The following is a 17,500-nucleotide window of genomic DNA, read 5'->3' on the forward strand; positions in this document are numbered from 1 at the left end:
ATAGGGAACTTTCGGGATAGCATTTGAAATGTAAAGAAAATATCTAATAATAATAATAAAAAAAGTAAACTTTCCAGGGACTGATGATGGCTCAGCGAGGTGCAAAGCACTGGCTGCTCTTTCAGAGGACCTGGGTTCCATTGCCAGCACCCATGGAGAGGCTCAGAGGCAGTCATTCCAGGGGCTCTGGCTCCCTCTTTTGGCCTCTGTAGGCACTGTACTCATATATAGTACAGAGGTATATAGCTATATACAGGAAAAAAAAACCCTAAATACTGTAAACAAACAAATAAGGTACACTTGCTATTAATATATAGACATAAAATTAACTTTAGTCATTAAACAGTTGTGATTATAGTGTTTAGAAATTTTTTTTGTACATGGATGATTTGTGTTTGTACCTTGTACATTGTTTTTACTATTGGGCATATAAATTTAATATAGCTTACGCTTATTATATAGAGTAATATGTAACCTATGTACTATATGATACAAAACAGTATTAGATATAATTCTGTTAATAAGATATGCATTATTAAGCATATTTATATTTTTATACATAGTGGTTTTACATATAATAATCTCTATTATATTATGCCATATATGTTGATATGTAATATAAATATATATTGTGTATTGTGATTATGTTCTGAGGCACTGACTCAGAGATGTCCTGTCATGATCTTGAATTGGGATGGCGGTCCCCCACACTTTCATCTTTTTATGAACAAGTAAAAGGCTTTTCGAGATGATCAGGAATACAAATGAATAGTAAAAGTGGATATGCACTTTCTAAAACCAGCAGTGTCTCCAACCCTGTTTTAATGAGGGAAGTCAGCAGAAAGGGCCTAATAAGGCAGAGTGTTCCTGTACACTATGCAAGCGCTCCCAGCTGCCATTCACAGCCAAATATAGCACTGGGGAAATCAGTCCTCAGAAATACTGCCTGCTGCCGGGACCACTCTGTCTGACAAGAGTGGGGCTGCATTCTCATTACATTGCTGGAGACACTGGAAGAGAAGGCAGAGGATAACAGAAGAGGCCACGGGGGAGGGGCGTGGAGGAAGGACCAGCATCCCACCATCCTTAAGTGAGAGTGCACACACCTGAGCCAGGTGTACAGCGATGACTCCACATCCCAGCTACTCCCTGCTTCAGCACTCAGAGAACAGTGACCTTGATTGTAAGTAGAAACAAAAAAGCCAGAGAGCTGTGTCTCCCAGTATCTGCAAGGTAGCTGGGCTGACAATCAAGGGCCGTAGCTTGCCCTTGGAGATCAGAGCTGTCCGCAACAGCCGCCCACACACAGTGTATGAAAAGGAAGGGATTCTGTCAAGACAGAAAGGGAGGTGGAGCTCCCTGCCCACACTGCCAGGCTCAGCAGACATTTGGTGTTCACACCGTCACGCTACATCTCAGACAACACAACTTGACCTGCTTTTGTGCCCAATGTTGCACAGAGCCGTGTAGCAAGAAGTCTGTTATATCTCACAATGGTTATTTTAAGAAGCCTGTATTGCAGAGAGTACTTAGGGAGCAAGGAACGTTCTGGAAAGTTAAGGAAAGCAAGAGGGAACAACATCACATCCACCTCTTTCTCCAGGACTTTGTGGGCACTGTCTCTCCAAGACGATGCAGACACCATTGCTACTCATCCTAGATTGATGAGAATAAACCCAGTGTCATTCTCTCCTGCAATACACCACTGCTTAGAGTGGGTGGATTTGATGGGCATTTTGCCTGTGTCTGAGTCTGAGATATTCAGGGCTTTAAATAGAGCTCTGGGATGCTTGAGTTACTCCCAAGTTCCTCCTTCACTAAACCGTTATCTTTTCCGTCAGATGCTTCTGAAAGGATGCATGTGGAATTTGCATAACAGAGAACTAAAACTTCCAGAGAGAGAGAGAGAAAAATAGAAGAGGGGGTTGGAGTTCACATCCCTGTAGAGCAAGCACCCCATCAAACTAACAGGGCCCCCCCCCCGTAGGCATGTGATTGTTCTGTGGTATAGACATATCTGAGCCCTTCAGTACACACAAGACTACAACGATATTCATAGGTAACACATGGTGACAACCAGAATGCACTTGAGACAGCTCAGAGGCAAAGAATACAGACATATAAACCAAACCCTCTTCTGCCTCATTACGCCATGTCTAGCCAGAAACAAATGAACTGCAGGGAAAAAAATAAGTAAACACAGCCTAGTATTTATAAATAATTATTATATCTGAGACATATCCTGGACCCCTAACACTAAGGTCATTTAAGGTTCCACCTCATCCCAGTCATAATAACTATAATCCAGAAAACAAATGGCAGCAAATGCTGGCTGCCAACCATGGGAGGGAAGGAGCCCTTCTGCACTGACTGAGGTGTGTAGGTAGGTACAGCTCCTCTGGAAGTCAGGGTAGACATTTCTTTAAAAGCTAAAAACAGGACTATCATACAACCCACGCTTGATCAAATTCCCTATGGATACAGTAATACTTCCATAGCAAAATGTACCTGACCATAGTCACTGCTGCTGTCTTCACAATATCTGTGAAATGGAGTCAGCCCAGACATCCATCAACTGATGAATGGATAATAAAATTGAGGAACATGCACATAGTGGAGTTTTATTTAGGGATAAAGGAAAATGAAATTATGAATTTCCAGGTAAATGGGTGGACCCAGATAGGACTGAGTGATGTTACCGAGGCTCCAAAAGATAAACATCACATGTCCTTGCTTCATGTGTAACTCTTAGCCTAGAATTTTTAGATGTCTGTGCTTATCTGGAGGTGCCTGCAGAGCCCAGGAAGCTAAAGAGGGGCCACTGAGCAGAGAGAAGATACCTTTGAGTAGGGATGGGAATGGTAGGGTACCAGGGGAAGGAGAGGGATCCTGGGGATGGGCTGGGGTAAAAGGAGCTGGAGCAAATAAAGAGATAAGGAAGAATGTTGACTAAAACTAAGGAAGTACTACAGAAAAGCCATAAGGACTCCTACTCTTTTGTAAGCTATTAAAAAATAGAATGAAAACGAGAGTTAGAACTGAAGAGTTTGACCTGGATAATGTTGCTCACAGAAGCCCTAGGTTATCAAACAGAAATCCCAGGGCCAGGCATAGGACACCTCCTTATGGACTGTTTGTTGGCCAGGGTCGTAGTTTGAGTAAGAAGCACCATGTGGGCTCATTGTGTATGGGGCTGCTGTTTCGGAAGGTCAAAAACAAACAAACAAACAAACAAAAAATAAAATGAAACAAAAACAAAAACAAAAAACATTTAGAAGTTAAGGAAAGCCTTGCTGGATGGTAGGCCAATGGGCATTGAGGTTTTATTGCCTGGCCCCACTTCCTGTTCTGTCTCTGCTTCCTGTGTGTGGGTGAGCTGTGAGCCTCACTGCTCCCAGACTGTCAAGTTCCTGATTCCACACTGTCCTTGCCTTGATGGCTTCGATCCTTGTGGAACTGTGAGCTGACCTAAACCTTTTCTTGCCTAAGTTGCTTTCTGATTATGATATTTTTAGGATAGAAACAGAAAGGGAACTAATATAGTCAGTGAGCCCCCACAACCCCCAAAGCAATATAAGCTATTGCCCTTGTCCCTGGCTACCCACCTGAACTGCAGGATAAGATTCTATTATTAAGGATGTTGAATGCTTTACTCATAGGACAAGTATGATTATAGAATCAGGCTGGTGCTTAGCTGATGCTTTCTTCTTGCTGGCTAGGTCATAGTGCCAGATGGTACTGTACAGACTATTGAGGGAATAAAAACCATTTGCCGTCTTGTGCAACTATGAGACCTGTACACTGTAATAGCAACCTGTCAGGCAAACTGTGCTCAGAGCATAGTGACGTGGTTGTTAAGGTGGTATCCAATCACTGTCCGGTTGGATTTGAGGACTCAGAAGGAATTCATATTTGCTACTGTAAATTTGGTCAAAGGTTCATGGCTGGGGAGGTCATAGGCTCTAGAGAACATCTGCTACTATTGTTTTGCTATATTGACATCGTATGAAACTGCCTTCTACATATTTATAACATAGATTAGTACCAATCTCAGCCTTGGTCAGAGAAGCTGTCTGCACGTAATGAGCAGACATTAATGCATAGGTTCCTAATGGAGAAAGTTCTGGGAATAAGTGACTATTTGCTATGCACCTGGAATGGGACATCTCCATTACCCACTCAGGGGCTCGGAGAATATCATGGGAGAGTAGGTGAAAAGACTAAGAGGCAAGGATGGGGGGAGATGCTGTGAAATAATATCCTCTGCTCATGATATGGGTCTTCTACCCATGACCTCAGAGCAGCAGTGGGTGTCCGTGTGGTGTATGTAAGACTGGGCCTATCAACATTCCATCAAGAGCAGGGAGAGGCCCGTAAGCTCCTCTCCCCACCCATCCACAAGGAGCCATAAGCAGTTGATGGTTGCTAAGAGAACAGGCACCTATTCCTCAGTGGTGTAGCAAGAGACAGGTTACCTTGCTCAAGAAAATGAAATTCCACGCACACTCAAGCAAACAATGCAATTAAATATAAAGCCACAAGCAAAAGAGACATGAAACTAGGAGGGGACATTTTGGGAAGAAGAGGGAGTTGTAATGAACTTGTGAAAGAATAAATTTAAAACAAATAATCTTGTAGAGAATGTTCCTTGTGTTTAAAGCTGATGGAATCATATGTGGTATTTCATAGGAGGGAGAGAGGATACTTTTCAACACAGCGGAGCATCCCTTATCATTCTGTCCCCCTGTGTCTGTGAGCTTGTCAGCACCAGTACCTTCTTTTATTCCTAATGCAGGGTCTACTCTGGGGTATTCATCAGCAGATCGCACAGATCTCCACCCCCTGTAACGCTCTCCGTAAGGGCAGCGCTCTATCAGGTCCTCTCCTGACCTGGTCAAATGCTAAGCATAGCGTGAGCCCTCAAGTACTATCTGAGGATCACAGATTCCCAAAGGTATCAAGAAGTGAGGCCTTCAGTGCACAGAGGACATTTACGAGTAGAGCAGATTCAAGATCCCAGGAACCTGTCCAGAACGAGAAGCCAGAGCCACAGATGCGAGGTGCCAGGAACAGAGCCCTATTCTGTGCTCACAATCCAACTTAACGGCCCAAGCGATTCGCTCTACTTTAATTCAATTCTTATCTTGATGCTTCTATTTTAATAAAACCATCTGTGGGATTTTGTTTTGTTTGGGTTGTGTCTTTTTTTTTTTTTTTTCTTTTTTGACAAGGTCTCACTCAGCATCCCAGGCTGTCCTGTAATTCACTATGTAGCCTTAACTGCCCTAAACCTAGACTCACTCAAGGCAACCCTCCTGCCTCAGTCACTCTCAGCAGTGAACCTTAAGAAGATAAGTATTAACAACTGTAACCAAGCTTGCCAGAGATTTGGAAGCCAAGACAAAATATAGGTGTGAGTGTGGCAATGTGAACTCCGAATATTGCAAATTGTGGTTGGTATTCTAAACTCTTTTCTTGAGCTAGAGCAATGACAACTAGAAGTCTTCTAGAACAGTCACGATGGCTGGGGGATCATCCCAAATAAGCCAAACCCCACCTCAATCTCAGCAGCTTCAGGCAGCAAAGGTTCATTTCTGGCTCTTTCTGGACACCCAGCAGAGACTCTGTTCCCAATGATCACATGGGGACCTGGTTGACACAGCCTCTCTCGCCCTGGGTGACCTCAGGAGGCTACAGACCAATTAACTCATCCAATTTGCTCCCATCAGTTCTGCCTACAGTAGCTACCCAGATCTACTTCTATGACTCACTAGCCACAAGGGAAGCAGATGTGACCCTCAAGTGTCTCTGGGAGGAGAAGGCACTTAAAAGCACCTCACTGACAGTGGTACCAATCAATGTCTGCCACTTTTACTGAGGAAAGGCCAGGTGTCTCTTTTCTCTGGGATATAAGATTGTGTGTGCATGCTCCTGGTGAGCACACATGCCTGCACACACAATCATTAATTGGCTCAAATCAAATCACATTAAATCAAATCAAATGTGACCTAGGAAGAGCTAAACTTTCTCACTACAGTTAGAAAGGCACTGGACAGACCACTACACTTTGGTTAAGAAAAGATAAGCATACAACTTTAGCTAAACTACAGAGTGACTTCTACTCTTGGCCTCAAACAACCATACACACTCATTTGGAAAAAGGAATCCTTGAGGCATTTGGGATGAAGGGTCAGTGAGAGAAGTGTTTGCTGCACAAGCATAATGTCCTGTGTTTGATTCCAGCGCTCACATAAAAGCTAAGAGTGGTGGTGCTCAACGAGGAGGATATCAGATATCTTACACACACACACACACACACACACACACACACACACACACACACAGTTATGTATATATGTATATGAGTGTGTGTGTGTGAAATGCTCATATACATACACACATAGCCGTGTGTGTGTGTGTGTGTGTGTGTATGTGTGTGTGTGTGTGTGTGTGTGTGTGTGTGTGTGTGTGAAATGTGCTTGGTTTCAGCTCTGAAAACAAGAAAGCACACTACTTTGGAATGTGATGAGAGAGTTCAGACATCATTTTGAAAGGTAAGTTAATAGTGGCTACCCTCCTGAGTGTGAAGCCTTGGAGATGATGGTTTCTAAACAATTACACAGGATAGACAACATCATGTCATCCTGGTGCCCCAAATCTCTATAACATAATCTCTAAAGCAAATGAGACTGCTTATAAACCGTCTGAAGGCAGAAGCCATCAACATCCTGTTGTGCTTCGTAGGAACCAAGAGAATGAATCATTCCAGATTTCTACTGGTAGGCAGCAGTCTGAAATGTGGGAAGCAGCTTGGGGAAAGACACTTACCAACAGTGTCTGACCTAACATCTCGAAGAAAGACAAGAAAAGACAAATCTGGAATATTTTTATTTAAGATGGAAATTAAGACACTGTCACTTGCTTCACCAAGGGAAGAATTCATATGGATTCTACCTCTGTTGAGACAGCATGACCCAGAAAACTGTGAATTTAATCCAAGAAAATAACTTACAGGGTACAGTTAAAGAATACAATGTAAAAATACTAGTATTATATTCACATGGTATCTCACATACTTGAAATGTTATCTACTTTTCCCCCTGAAGATATTCTAGACTTTGATTTTTGTGATGGTGTTCTGCGAGTATATATGGGACCAGTGTTTTCTTGTTTATACTTTGTAATTGCATATGATTTCAGCCACATAAACTGTTGGTGTGTAAGCACATATCCTAAGAACACACACACACACACACACACACACACACACACACGGGATTGGAGCTGTGCACAGAACAGTGTGTGGTGCTACATAGATGCCAGCCTAGAACTTTACAAGAAATTTCAAGATTTGACTTTTATTGTAAAGTGTGCATGTGTGTGTGTGTGTACATGTGTGCATGTGCGGTATGTGTGCATGCATGTATGGATGCATGTGTATGTGTGTGTACACATGTGCATGTGTGGTATGTGTGCATACATGTATGGATACATGTATATGTGCGTGTGTACATGTGTGCATGTGTGGATGCATGTGTACATGTATGTGTGCATGTGAGCGTGTGTGTGTTGTAGGCTTCTAGTGGAGGCCAGACAAGGATGTTGGATCCCCTGGATCTAGAGTTATAAGCTATTGTGATTTGTCTGATGTGGGTGCTAGAAGTTAAACCCAGACCTTCTGCAGGAGCAGCAAGTAATCTTGAGCCAACTCTCCCGCACCATTAAAATTTGATCCCAATAATCCACGGAGGAAATGGAACAAACCCTTCAGGAAGCATCTGGCTACAGCCCAATCTACTTACAGCATGCTTTTTAAGCCATTAAGAAAGTACTATCACCTCCATTTTATATGAAAATGGAGACTTCAAAGTGTAGATCCTCCAACTTCTAACTCTCAGCTCTGTGCGGTTCAAATCCCATATGTTCTTCAGACATCACACAAATTATTAAAGAATCACAATAATTCATTGTGTAGTCAAAAAAATAAAGTCACTTAGACATTAGACGTGCATGGCTGCCTGTCAGTTACTATTGCCTTCAGGGGTTAACCAGGGTCTCATGTTAGTACCATTTGCTTTTTACTTTTTATTAGTTGACTTTTGTTGAGTATGTGTGTAGTATGTGCATACATGTGTATATGCATATTCACACATCTGTAGATACACATTTGCAGGTGCACATGTGTGCATGTGAGTATGGAGGCCAGAAGTTGGCACCAGATGTCTTCCTCTATCATCATGCACTGTGTTTAATGAGGCTGAGTCTCCTGAGGATTCCTGTTCTCTGCCTCCATAGTGCTGGGCTCACAGAGGGCCACCATGTCTGCTCTACATTTATGTGGGTCTGGGGATTCGAACTCTGGTCCCCATGCTTGCTCACTAAGGATATCCACTGAGCATCCCCAGCCCCTATGTTCTCTTCTGTTGGGGTCTCCCACCTCCTTGCTGCTGCCAAGCCTACCTTGCTGATACACTAACCACTCTCCTTCAAAACACCAGCGCCCTACAGGCGCTGAGGCCCACCAGAGAGTTGCTACCGAGAGGACCTCCCTGGATCTCCCAGAATGCAGCACCCCAGATCTCCCAGAATGCAGCATCCTTGGACCGCCTATGTCAACAGACACTCATCTCTGCCTTGATCCTTGGACCCGCCTATGATCCCTTGGACCCACCTACAATCAGACCGCTGCCGGCAACTTCAAAGACTAAAGATGGGGCTGGGAATTTTTCCATGTTACTTAAACAGCGTTCGGTTATTAAACTTCGAGTCTTGATCAGAGTCTTGTCTAGGCTTCATTTCCTTTTCGCAGCTTATTCCCTTTTTAGGATATTCCCACCCTTCAGGATGAACCTAGACTGGAGTATTTCCACGGACAGGAACACTCACTCTTCTCTCGACTCTCCTCCTGAAATACTTATTCACTTAGCACATGTCTCAGAGACCGAGTCTGGAACAATGGTGAAAACAAACTACCCTTGGTACAAGGGGCTGGAGTCAAACATCAGCCACAGACGTGTAGGAAAGCCTAACACTCAGATCTTTGCCCTGTGGCATGATGGGATGGATCCCTCTCACCACAGATGTGAAAGCCTGCATTTAAGCAGTACATATGGTGCCACCTGTCTCAGTCCTATCTTTAAGACTTTTAATAAAATTAAGAATATGCTTGATGGACATAGATCCATTCATATAGCACTTCAGTAAGGGTCAAAGAAATATTTTTAATGTATACATGTACTAATTATAAATCTGACTAGTCTTAGGATCATGATATAGCATGTCTGTAGTCTAACTTCAACTTGTTGTCTTTAACTCAATAGTAGAAAATGTCGAAAGGATTTAAAAATTATGCTAACCTATGTCATCCTTCCCCTGTAACATGTTAGAAGTCAGAGTAAAAACTACAACCTCAAAGACACAACCTGAAGATGGAAACGAGGCGCGGGGCAGTAAAGGAGGGAGAGAAGGAAAGAGGGAGGCATGCAGAGATGAGAAGAAAAGAAAAAGAGAAAAGAAGCGCCTATGTTAGGCATCTTGTGTGAGGAGCCTAGAGGATTGATCATGTTAGGGTATGCGGGGTGCTTTGAATACAAATGGCCCCCATAGGCCCATAGGGAGTGGCATCAATAGAAGGTGTGGCTTTGTTTGAGTGGGAGTGGCCTTGCAGTAGGTGTGACCTTGTTGGAGTGAGCGTGGTCTTGTCACTGCGGGGTGGAGACAGGAGCTTTAAGGTTTCAGAAGCTTAAGACTGTCTGCTCAATGCCTATGGATCCAGACTTAGAACTCTCAGCTACCTCTCTTGCCCCATGTCTGGCTGCATACCACCGTGCTCCCCGCCATGACAATAATGGACTAAGCTCTGAAACCATAAGCTGACCCTGATTAAATGTATTCCATTATAAGAGTTGTCGTGGTCATGGTGTCTCTTCACAGCAATAGAAACCCTAAGACACCCACTGTGTTCCTAACTAAGATACCCACTGTGCTCCGAAAACCCCATGGGATGATGTTCCCACAGCAGCAGCGATCCCTGAGGGACATGAGCTACTTTATCAACCTTTCTATGATGTTAGCTTTTCCTAAGATCATTTCCTTCTCCATCGTCTTTAGCTAATGCAATCCTTTATTTTATCATCTTCCAAAACTTCATTGGAAGTTTTAATGGTGGCCTCTTCCACAGAATCTACCACCATTAGTTTTTTTTTTTCTTTTTAGATTAATTAGATTAATTTAGCTAGCTGAGTCTCCAGCTTCAGCTTCAGCTCCTTCAGTGAAGCTTTTGCCCCAGGGTTCATTTGATCTCTGTGCTTGACTCACTGTACAACTATTAATGAAGACATTTATCTCTACTCACAAGCTCCATTTTTACGGGTACCTTTATGATCCCCAAACTATCCTCCCAGCTAATGTTCCCCCATATCTAAGAATGCACTCACCTTTTTACACTTAATCATTCAAATATATAAGTTATCCGCCAGTAGATATATGTCAAAATGGAATTATTGCATCCTTCTTATATGTTCACTATTTCTTAATCTTCTGAGCTTTTCTCTGTGGTGGGAACCCCTGATAAAGTTAGAATCATGGACAGTGTCTTCTCTTTTGCTTGTTTTTGTCTTGTCTTTTCAGCATTCAAACTAAGAGGTAACCAACGTCTATTCCTTCCAGCCAGGGATACCAAGTATTTTTGGGAATAAATACTTTGATCTCAACCTCACTGTTAATGGAGAATCTTCATTCCACGTCCCCTGAACCAGTTCCTCCCAGCTGAGCTCTCTCATCTGCCTCTTCAGACCCTTCTTCCTTACTCTCCTCAAAATCATTCACTCCACTTCCCTAAATTCCTTCAGTGTCTCCGGGGACTTCTAGGATGCAGTCAGAGCTGTAGTAAAATGGGATATCAAAGCCTTGTGCGTTGAACATCACTTCTTGTGTAGGAGATATCATTAAGCTTCTGTGTCACAAAACTCCCAGGCCTCAAGCCAGGTATCTTCTTTAGTTGCCCATTTTTGGGCCCCAAAAAGAGCCCCTAACTTATTTTTACTGAAAGGGTCCCTGCCGCCCTGAGCATACTGCAGAGGTCAATGGTGCCACTATGTGTCCAGAGGAAGAAACATCCCTCCAACCCCTGTCACACACACAATCCAGGGACTTATGATCCCGAGGCCAAGCTTTTCAGAGGCCCAGAACACTATAGCCCCCAGAAGCTGGTTATAGTTGGAGTCTCAAATCCACACAATAGTTTTAGAGACAAACAAAACAGTATTTGCCAAAACTATTGCTAAGCCATCCATTCATAGTGGCCCTCTTCTGCAAGACCTGGCAGGGCTGTCATTCCATGTGGGGACACAGCTGCTGCGCACCTCACAGGGACTGCCACCTGGAGTATATACAAAAGTCACAGCTTCCACACTCAGATGTAAACAGTAATTAAGCAATGTCTAGGTCACGACTCACTCTTCTCTACTTGGTTCCTAAGCAAGGACAGCTTTTATCTTCTGAGTGTTGTGAGCATATTTATTGTTACTATACCCGCCTTGGGTATCAGTAATATTATATTACACCCTGCAGTAGAAATAATCTTCATTTCCTAAATGGAAGTATGTACACCTCAAAGAAGAGGGTATGTGGGTTAATATGGCAGATAATTAGTCCTATTAATGTTTACCGTTAAACATTATCTGCTTCCTGTTGGAACTTTAAAAAATGAGAAAAAGAAAAAAGCATATACCTTTCTGACATCCAAATATCTCCAAGAAATGTGTTTGAGCTTGTTAGTGCCTTCCTTGAGAAAGGCAGAGCAACTAGAGTTATGTGTGCTGCTTCTGTCATATCCTCCCGACCCGCTGCTTCCTCCTTAAGCGCTTTAGATGGGTCCCTATCCCAACACGCCGTGATGCATGCTGTGGCAAAACAACAGTTTTCTTTACTTCCAAACATCTTAATTCCATGAAAACGACTCTATGGTACAAACAGCATATGGTTTAACATTTCAAATGACATAAACCTTCACATAGTTATCTATATATGTTCATAGTTTACCAATATGGCTCAGCCATATTTTGAAATATCAATATAATGCTGGGATTTGTTGAACACAATCTGCTCGTTTTAGTTGAGTGATGTGTGAGTCTCAGGATCATCCCTTGGGAGTCTGAGACCACACTTTTGCTTTGCCGTGGTCATACCCTCCTGGAGATATTTCAAAGTTTAAATTAACTATTATTTCTCACTTTGTCATCACTTAATTTATTGAGTACACGGCTCCTGGTGCCCAAAGTAGTTTCCCAGCTCCTTCTTGCCCTCCCCCACAGTCTCTGCTGAATTTGTGACCCTTTTCTGCATTTCCCCGAAGTATTACATCAGGAATTAGAAAATGCGCATTTGCTCAAGCTAAAATTCACTTTCCATGGGTTTAACTGGATCTGCTGTGGCTTACACTGTCTCTGGCCACAACTTTCCTCAAGTGACTCTTTACAGATGCTGTTTCCAGAAAGCGCGTGCCACTCAGAACATTGGGTAGCAGTCCAAAGGTCTGTGGTAAGGGGGGAAAACTAGCTTCTTCCTCTAACCTTTTCCATGGTGAATTAGCATGAAAACACATCCATACTTTCAGCTGAGAGCCATGGAAATCCTTCATAAATGGGCACATGACCTAACTGTCCACACATACCTCACTTAGTAAAAACGTAAATTTATTTGAAAAGACAGTGTCACAGCCTCTACTATATCCTCCATAAATTCCCATGTAGAAGACAAACCTTCAAGGTCACTGGATCTGGAGAGAGGGCTTTTCAAAAGTGATTAAGAGGGTAAAAAAAGAGAAAGGACAGATGATCAAGCCCACTAATGTTGGTGTTCTGACAAGAGAGAGAAGAGATACTGGCTTGGCTCCCCCTCTCCATGAGTGAACACTGAGAAAAAGCCAGGTGAGGATACAGTAAAAAGAGAAGACATACAAGTCAGGGGGAGGGCCCTCACCACTGACCAGCCTGCCAGCATCTTCTTAGAGTCAATGGCTTTCAGAGGAGTGAGAAAATAGAGGTCTTGCTGCACTTTGTACTAATAGCCCCCAACACAACTGTAGTTGTGGTGCCACTACCATGGAGAAACGAACTCGTGCCTGTCAGCTTGTTCCACTGCAAAACTCCAGGATAAAATCTTCAAACTTAAGCACATACCCTTCAGCAATCTCACTGATTATAAAAAGATATAAAACCCCCTCTCCCTACGTCATACCCCAGTGGCATGTAAACCTTATGTCCATGAGCGTGGTAGTATCAATGTATACATGTATTTAAGTAACAGCAATGTATGTTTGTCACATAATATTTTCCTGACTGTCAAAGGTCAAGCTTCAAGAAATGAATACACGTGAACGCGCACATGTGTGTCAGCACTTCGATACGGTTGAAAGTCCTTTTAGGTGAACAGCTGAGTTATTTCCTTTTTAACTGTTATCCAAAACGTTTCATTACTATAGCTTCTTATCCCTGAGAATTTCAGGATTCAGAAAAGTATGCATGAAGTTAGAATAAATACCTCCCTCCTCCCCAGTCCCCACCTCACACACCACACACCCAAGACTTAGGTGCATCCGTTCAGGTCCCACTGAAAAGAGGACTCTGACCCAATTTAACGTATTGACCACCCCGTCTTGTCGATTTTCTCACAATAAAAAGATTTTGGCTTGTGCTACAACTGAGACAGAGACAAACATACCTTCAGTAAATACATGAAATCCAACTGGCCATGGTAACCATGGGATGTAATGTGGGGTAACTCATACCCTTGCTTGTTACCATAAGCACCAGAGGTATCAATAAAAAGTGTATGACTTGGGGCTGGAGAGATGGCTCAGTGGTTAAGAGCACTGACTGCTCTTCTAGAGGNCCTGAGTTCAGTTCCCAGCAAGCACATGGTGACTCACAACCATCTGTAATGGGATCCAATGACTTCTTCTGGTGTGTCTAAAGACAGACACAGTATATTCACATACATTAAATAAATAAATAAATAAATAAATAAATAAATAAATAAATCTTTAAAAACAAAATCAACAACAACAAAACTGCTTTGACATAAGATGCTTCAAAAACAATAAAGACTAAATTTGTAAGAAGAAATCAAATTCACCATTTCTTATCTTATTCTCTTTCTTTTTGAATAGATGTTTAAAGAAGGTAAGTTTATAGCAAGCAAAGATTCGACACTGGTGCATTCTGACCAATGAATAGCAGGTAATGAAACAGACAGGATTACTAGTGTCATGGAGCAGACCAGACAGACCTGTGATTCCCCTAAACAACTAGCAAAGTTGACAAGTCACACACACAGACACACAGACACACACACACATCACTGTCACTCCCCAACAAATAGTTCTTCTGGAGATATAATTACAATATCAAAACCAAATATACAAGGAATAAAATTTCAGTATCAACACTTCCATTTTAAAATTCCCAAAATTTCATTTATTAAAATTCTCAAGATCACTACTATAGTTTTTTTTTGTATGAAACATGTAAAATTCTGAATACTTGGAAGTTCCGAAGCAAAGAGCCACAGCACACAGCCTTCCAGTGCCTATGTGTAGGTCCAAGTGTGAACATGTGCATTTATACAGAAAAAGTAAAATAAATCACTATAATATAAAACATTCATTACTCCAATGTCTGATACACCCTCTCACTACTGTTCTTATTCGCTAATAAGAAATTGAATTGTGCAACATTTAGGCAATTCCTCATAAAGTTGGACCTGAGTTTAATTTATTCAAAAATAATTTTTTAAAATCTTTGTTTACATACACTTAAAAACATTCATTATTCATTCTATGATACACTGATAAATTTCTCCCCCATTGCTGTGCATTGAACTTGGGTCTCTACATATGCTGGGCAAGTGTTCTACCAAGGAGGTATATTCTAGCCTCAAGTGTTTTATTTTCTTTCTGTTATGGAATAGACCTCACTTTGTGCCATTCAATAAAAATCCTGCAACTTACAGCTCCTGCACTTTTCCTACTTCATTGTATACTAGCATTAATATTAAGAGTTTAAACTTCTAAATACTTTTTAAAAGAACATCAGACCAACCCTTTACTGGATGCCGTTCTGTGCACCCTTGCTCTCACCTCTTCCTTTGTCTTCTTAGAGATCACCCGTAGCCAGTCTCCAATCATGCTCAGAACAGCTGCAAAGTAGGCTAGCCCAACGAGAATCCAGAACCACACCACAGGCTTGTAGAAGTCCAGATACTCAATGTCTGATCCACCTGCAAGAGGAAATGTATTAATCGTATGTAGTCCCAAGAGTCAATAACTGAGATCCACAACACACTCACTGGTGAGCTATGACTCAAGGGCAGAAATCTCTTAGCCTCTCCACAGACACAGGCTCTTCCTTCACACTGAATTTCTCATTTTCTCTTACAGAATTCTCGGGTTTCCAAGGACAAGTTCAATAGGTGAGTTCAAAAGGCAATACTTCCTTGCCTTTCCAGACCATGAGGGCTATCTGGGTTTTCTGTTTCTTTTGTCATTTATGACCTTTTTGTCCCTCGGGACTCAACTGTTCCATCCCCACTAACAACATATGAATCAGAGACCACACTTCCACTTGCGGAGGACTGTGTTTATCAGCCCATGCTGATCCACCTGTGCCACCCCATGGGTCTGCCAAACTGAACAGGAAGTGGGTGACTTTGGGCATGACTATAAATTTGAGGTCATAAGCAGGATGATCTGATACCAAGCTTGAGGCAGAGCAGAGCAGATGTGGGTCAGCAGAGAACGGATGGTCTATTCTGCAATGCCACTATCATTATCTCTGAGGAAGTTCCATGATGTCATCAGCTTAAGCCCCACATCTCCAGAAAGAATAAGTAATGGAGCCCTATTTTTTTGTTGTTGTTGTTAATGAAATCTATGTACTGACATCATTGCACTGTGGGAATTTGCTGTGTGTATTTCCACTCCCCCCCCCCCCATTCAGCGCACACAGTAACAGAGGTAGTTATAAAGTGGACACTGAAACCCTAACCTATTAACCCAAATAAGTAGTCAGGGCCATATCTTAAGGAAACCAACTTTGACCTAAGAAATCCTCACATTCAGACTGGAGAGATGCCTTGGTGTATAGAATGCTTGCCACTGAGTTCAGATCAGAACTGATATAAAAGCCAGATATGCAGCTCACCTGTGTCACCACAGGGCTCCTACCCAGAGATGGGTCATGGAGACCAGAGCACTCAGATGCTTCTGGGCCAGCTAGCCTGGAGTGTGCATGCACCCATGCATGCATGGGTGCGTGCACACACACACAATTTGAACAGGAAGAAAGCCTCATGTAGAGAGTTGCTACAGATGAGAGTGTGGAATAGCAGGACAGGTGCTATATAACTCTGAGGAAGAACACAGAGGAAGGGAGAAGACAAGACAGCAGAGGCAACTTTTAGGTGATGTGTATCAAGACAGTGTGAGAAGACACACTCTCTTTGGCGGATCAGACAACATATGGATGCCTACAGGAGTGTGGTCAGGGCCAAGTGAGGAGCTTAGGAAGAGTAGGCTATATAGAATCATAAAGACTGTATCCTAACTCGGCAGGTACAGGGTTATAGTTATAGGGGAGATAGCCTATGTTCATGGTTGACTGTATGATCAAAAGGATCGTAGTGGCTGAGGGGGAAGAGTGACAGGAGGCCCCTGGAGATGCTCCGATTTGGGAGCAGCTAAGAAATTGCTATGTTGAATGAGGGCAGGCATGAGAGAGAGAGGCATGTTAGAGTGGAGCAGGGGACACTGATGACAAGATTGTTTCTGATGGCCACAGTCCCTTACTTGGGAGATGGTGAAAGAACATTGACTAAAACCAGCATAGTTGCTTTAATTTGGGACTTGACAGGCTAAGGATGGTTAAAGACCCCTATGTGACTTCACCCCAAAGATTTCTGACATGCAGGCCTAATGCATTGTGGGGCAGACCAGGGGGCAAGTATCATAGGTCTCAGTGCACAGTCACTGGGGCTGTGCACAAATTCTACTCATGGCTAGGAGAAACAAGTACACACTACATTCAAATATAAAATACTAATGGAACGTTCCCCTAAGCAAATCAGACTCTGGAGGCCACACAAAGATTTCTGGATGTTCAAGGAACAAGCTAAGTCAAGAGAGGAGGGCTCTAGCAGGTAAGCATTGTGAGTGGACACATAGTCTGAGAACAGCCCGGAGTGCACAGTGAGATGCCCTCTCAGGGAGGCCCACTGGTAAATTCCGTTTGTCCAGCGTTTCCATTTCACCGAAATCAAATGACTTCCTTCCCAGTACTTTCTCTTTCACACCAGAAAGAAGAAGAAACGGGAAAACCAAAAAACAAAAAACAAAACCCAAAACCCACCTCCATCCAGATGTTTAGGGCTCACCTAAAACACAAGCTCCCAGAGTCACCGATTGTAGAGCAGCCCACGTGATGAAGAGGACATTTTACATATT

At 42.7% G+C, this 17,500-nt stretch overlaps 1 protein-coding gene across 6 annotated transcripts in view; it reads right to left on the reverse strand.

Moving 5' to 3' along the window:
• Kcnk2 (potassium two pore domain channel subfamily K member 2) overlaps window positions 1-17,500 on the reverse strand; it is a 200,398-nt gene that overhangs the window by 24,307 nt on the left and 158,591 nt on the right. For all 6 annotated transcript variants that reach the window (XM_021197378.2, XM_021197377.2, XM_021197376.2 and 3 more), the window contains one exon: window positions 15,140-15,279. In XM_021197378.2, the coding sequence (XP_021053037.1) occupies window positions 15,140-15,279 (140 nt within the window). The remainder of the gene's footprint in view (window positions 1-15,139; window positions 15,280-17,500) is intronic.

The sequence above is a fragment of the Mus pahari genome, chromosome 5 (assembly GCF_900095145.1).
Source record: "Mus pahari chromosome 5, PAHARI_EIJ_v1.1, whole genome shotgun sequence".
In the NCBI taxonomy this organism is placed as follows: domain Eukaryota; kingdom Metazoa; phylum Chordata; class Mammalia; order Rodentia; family Muridae; genus Mus; species Mus pahari.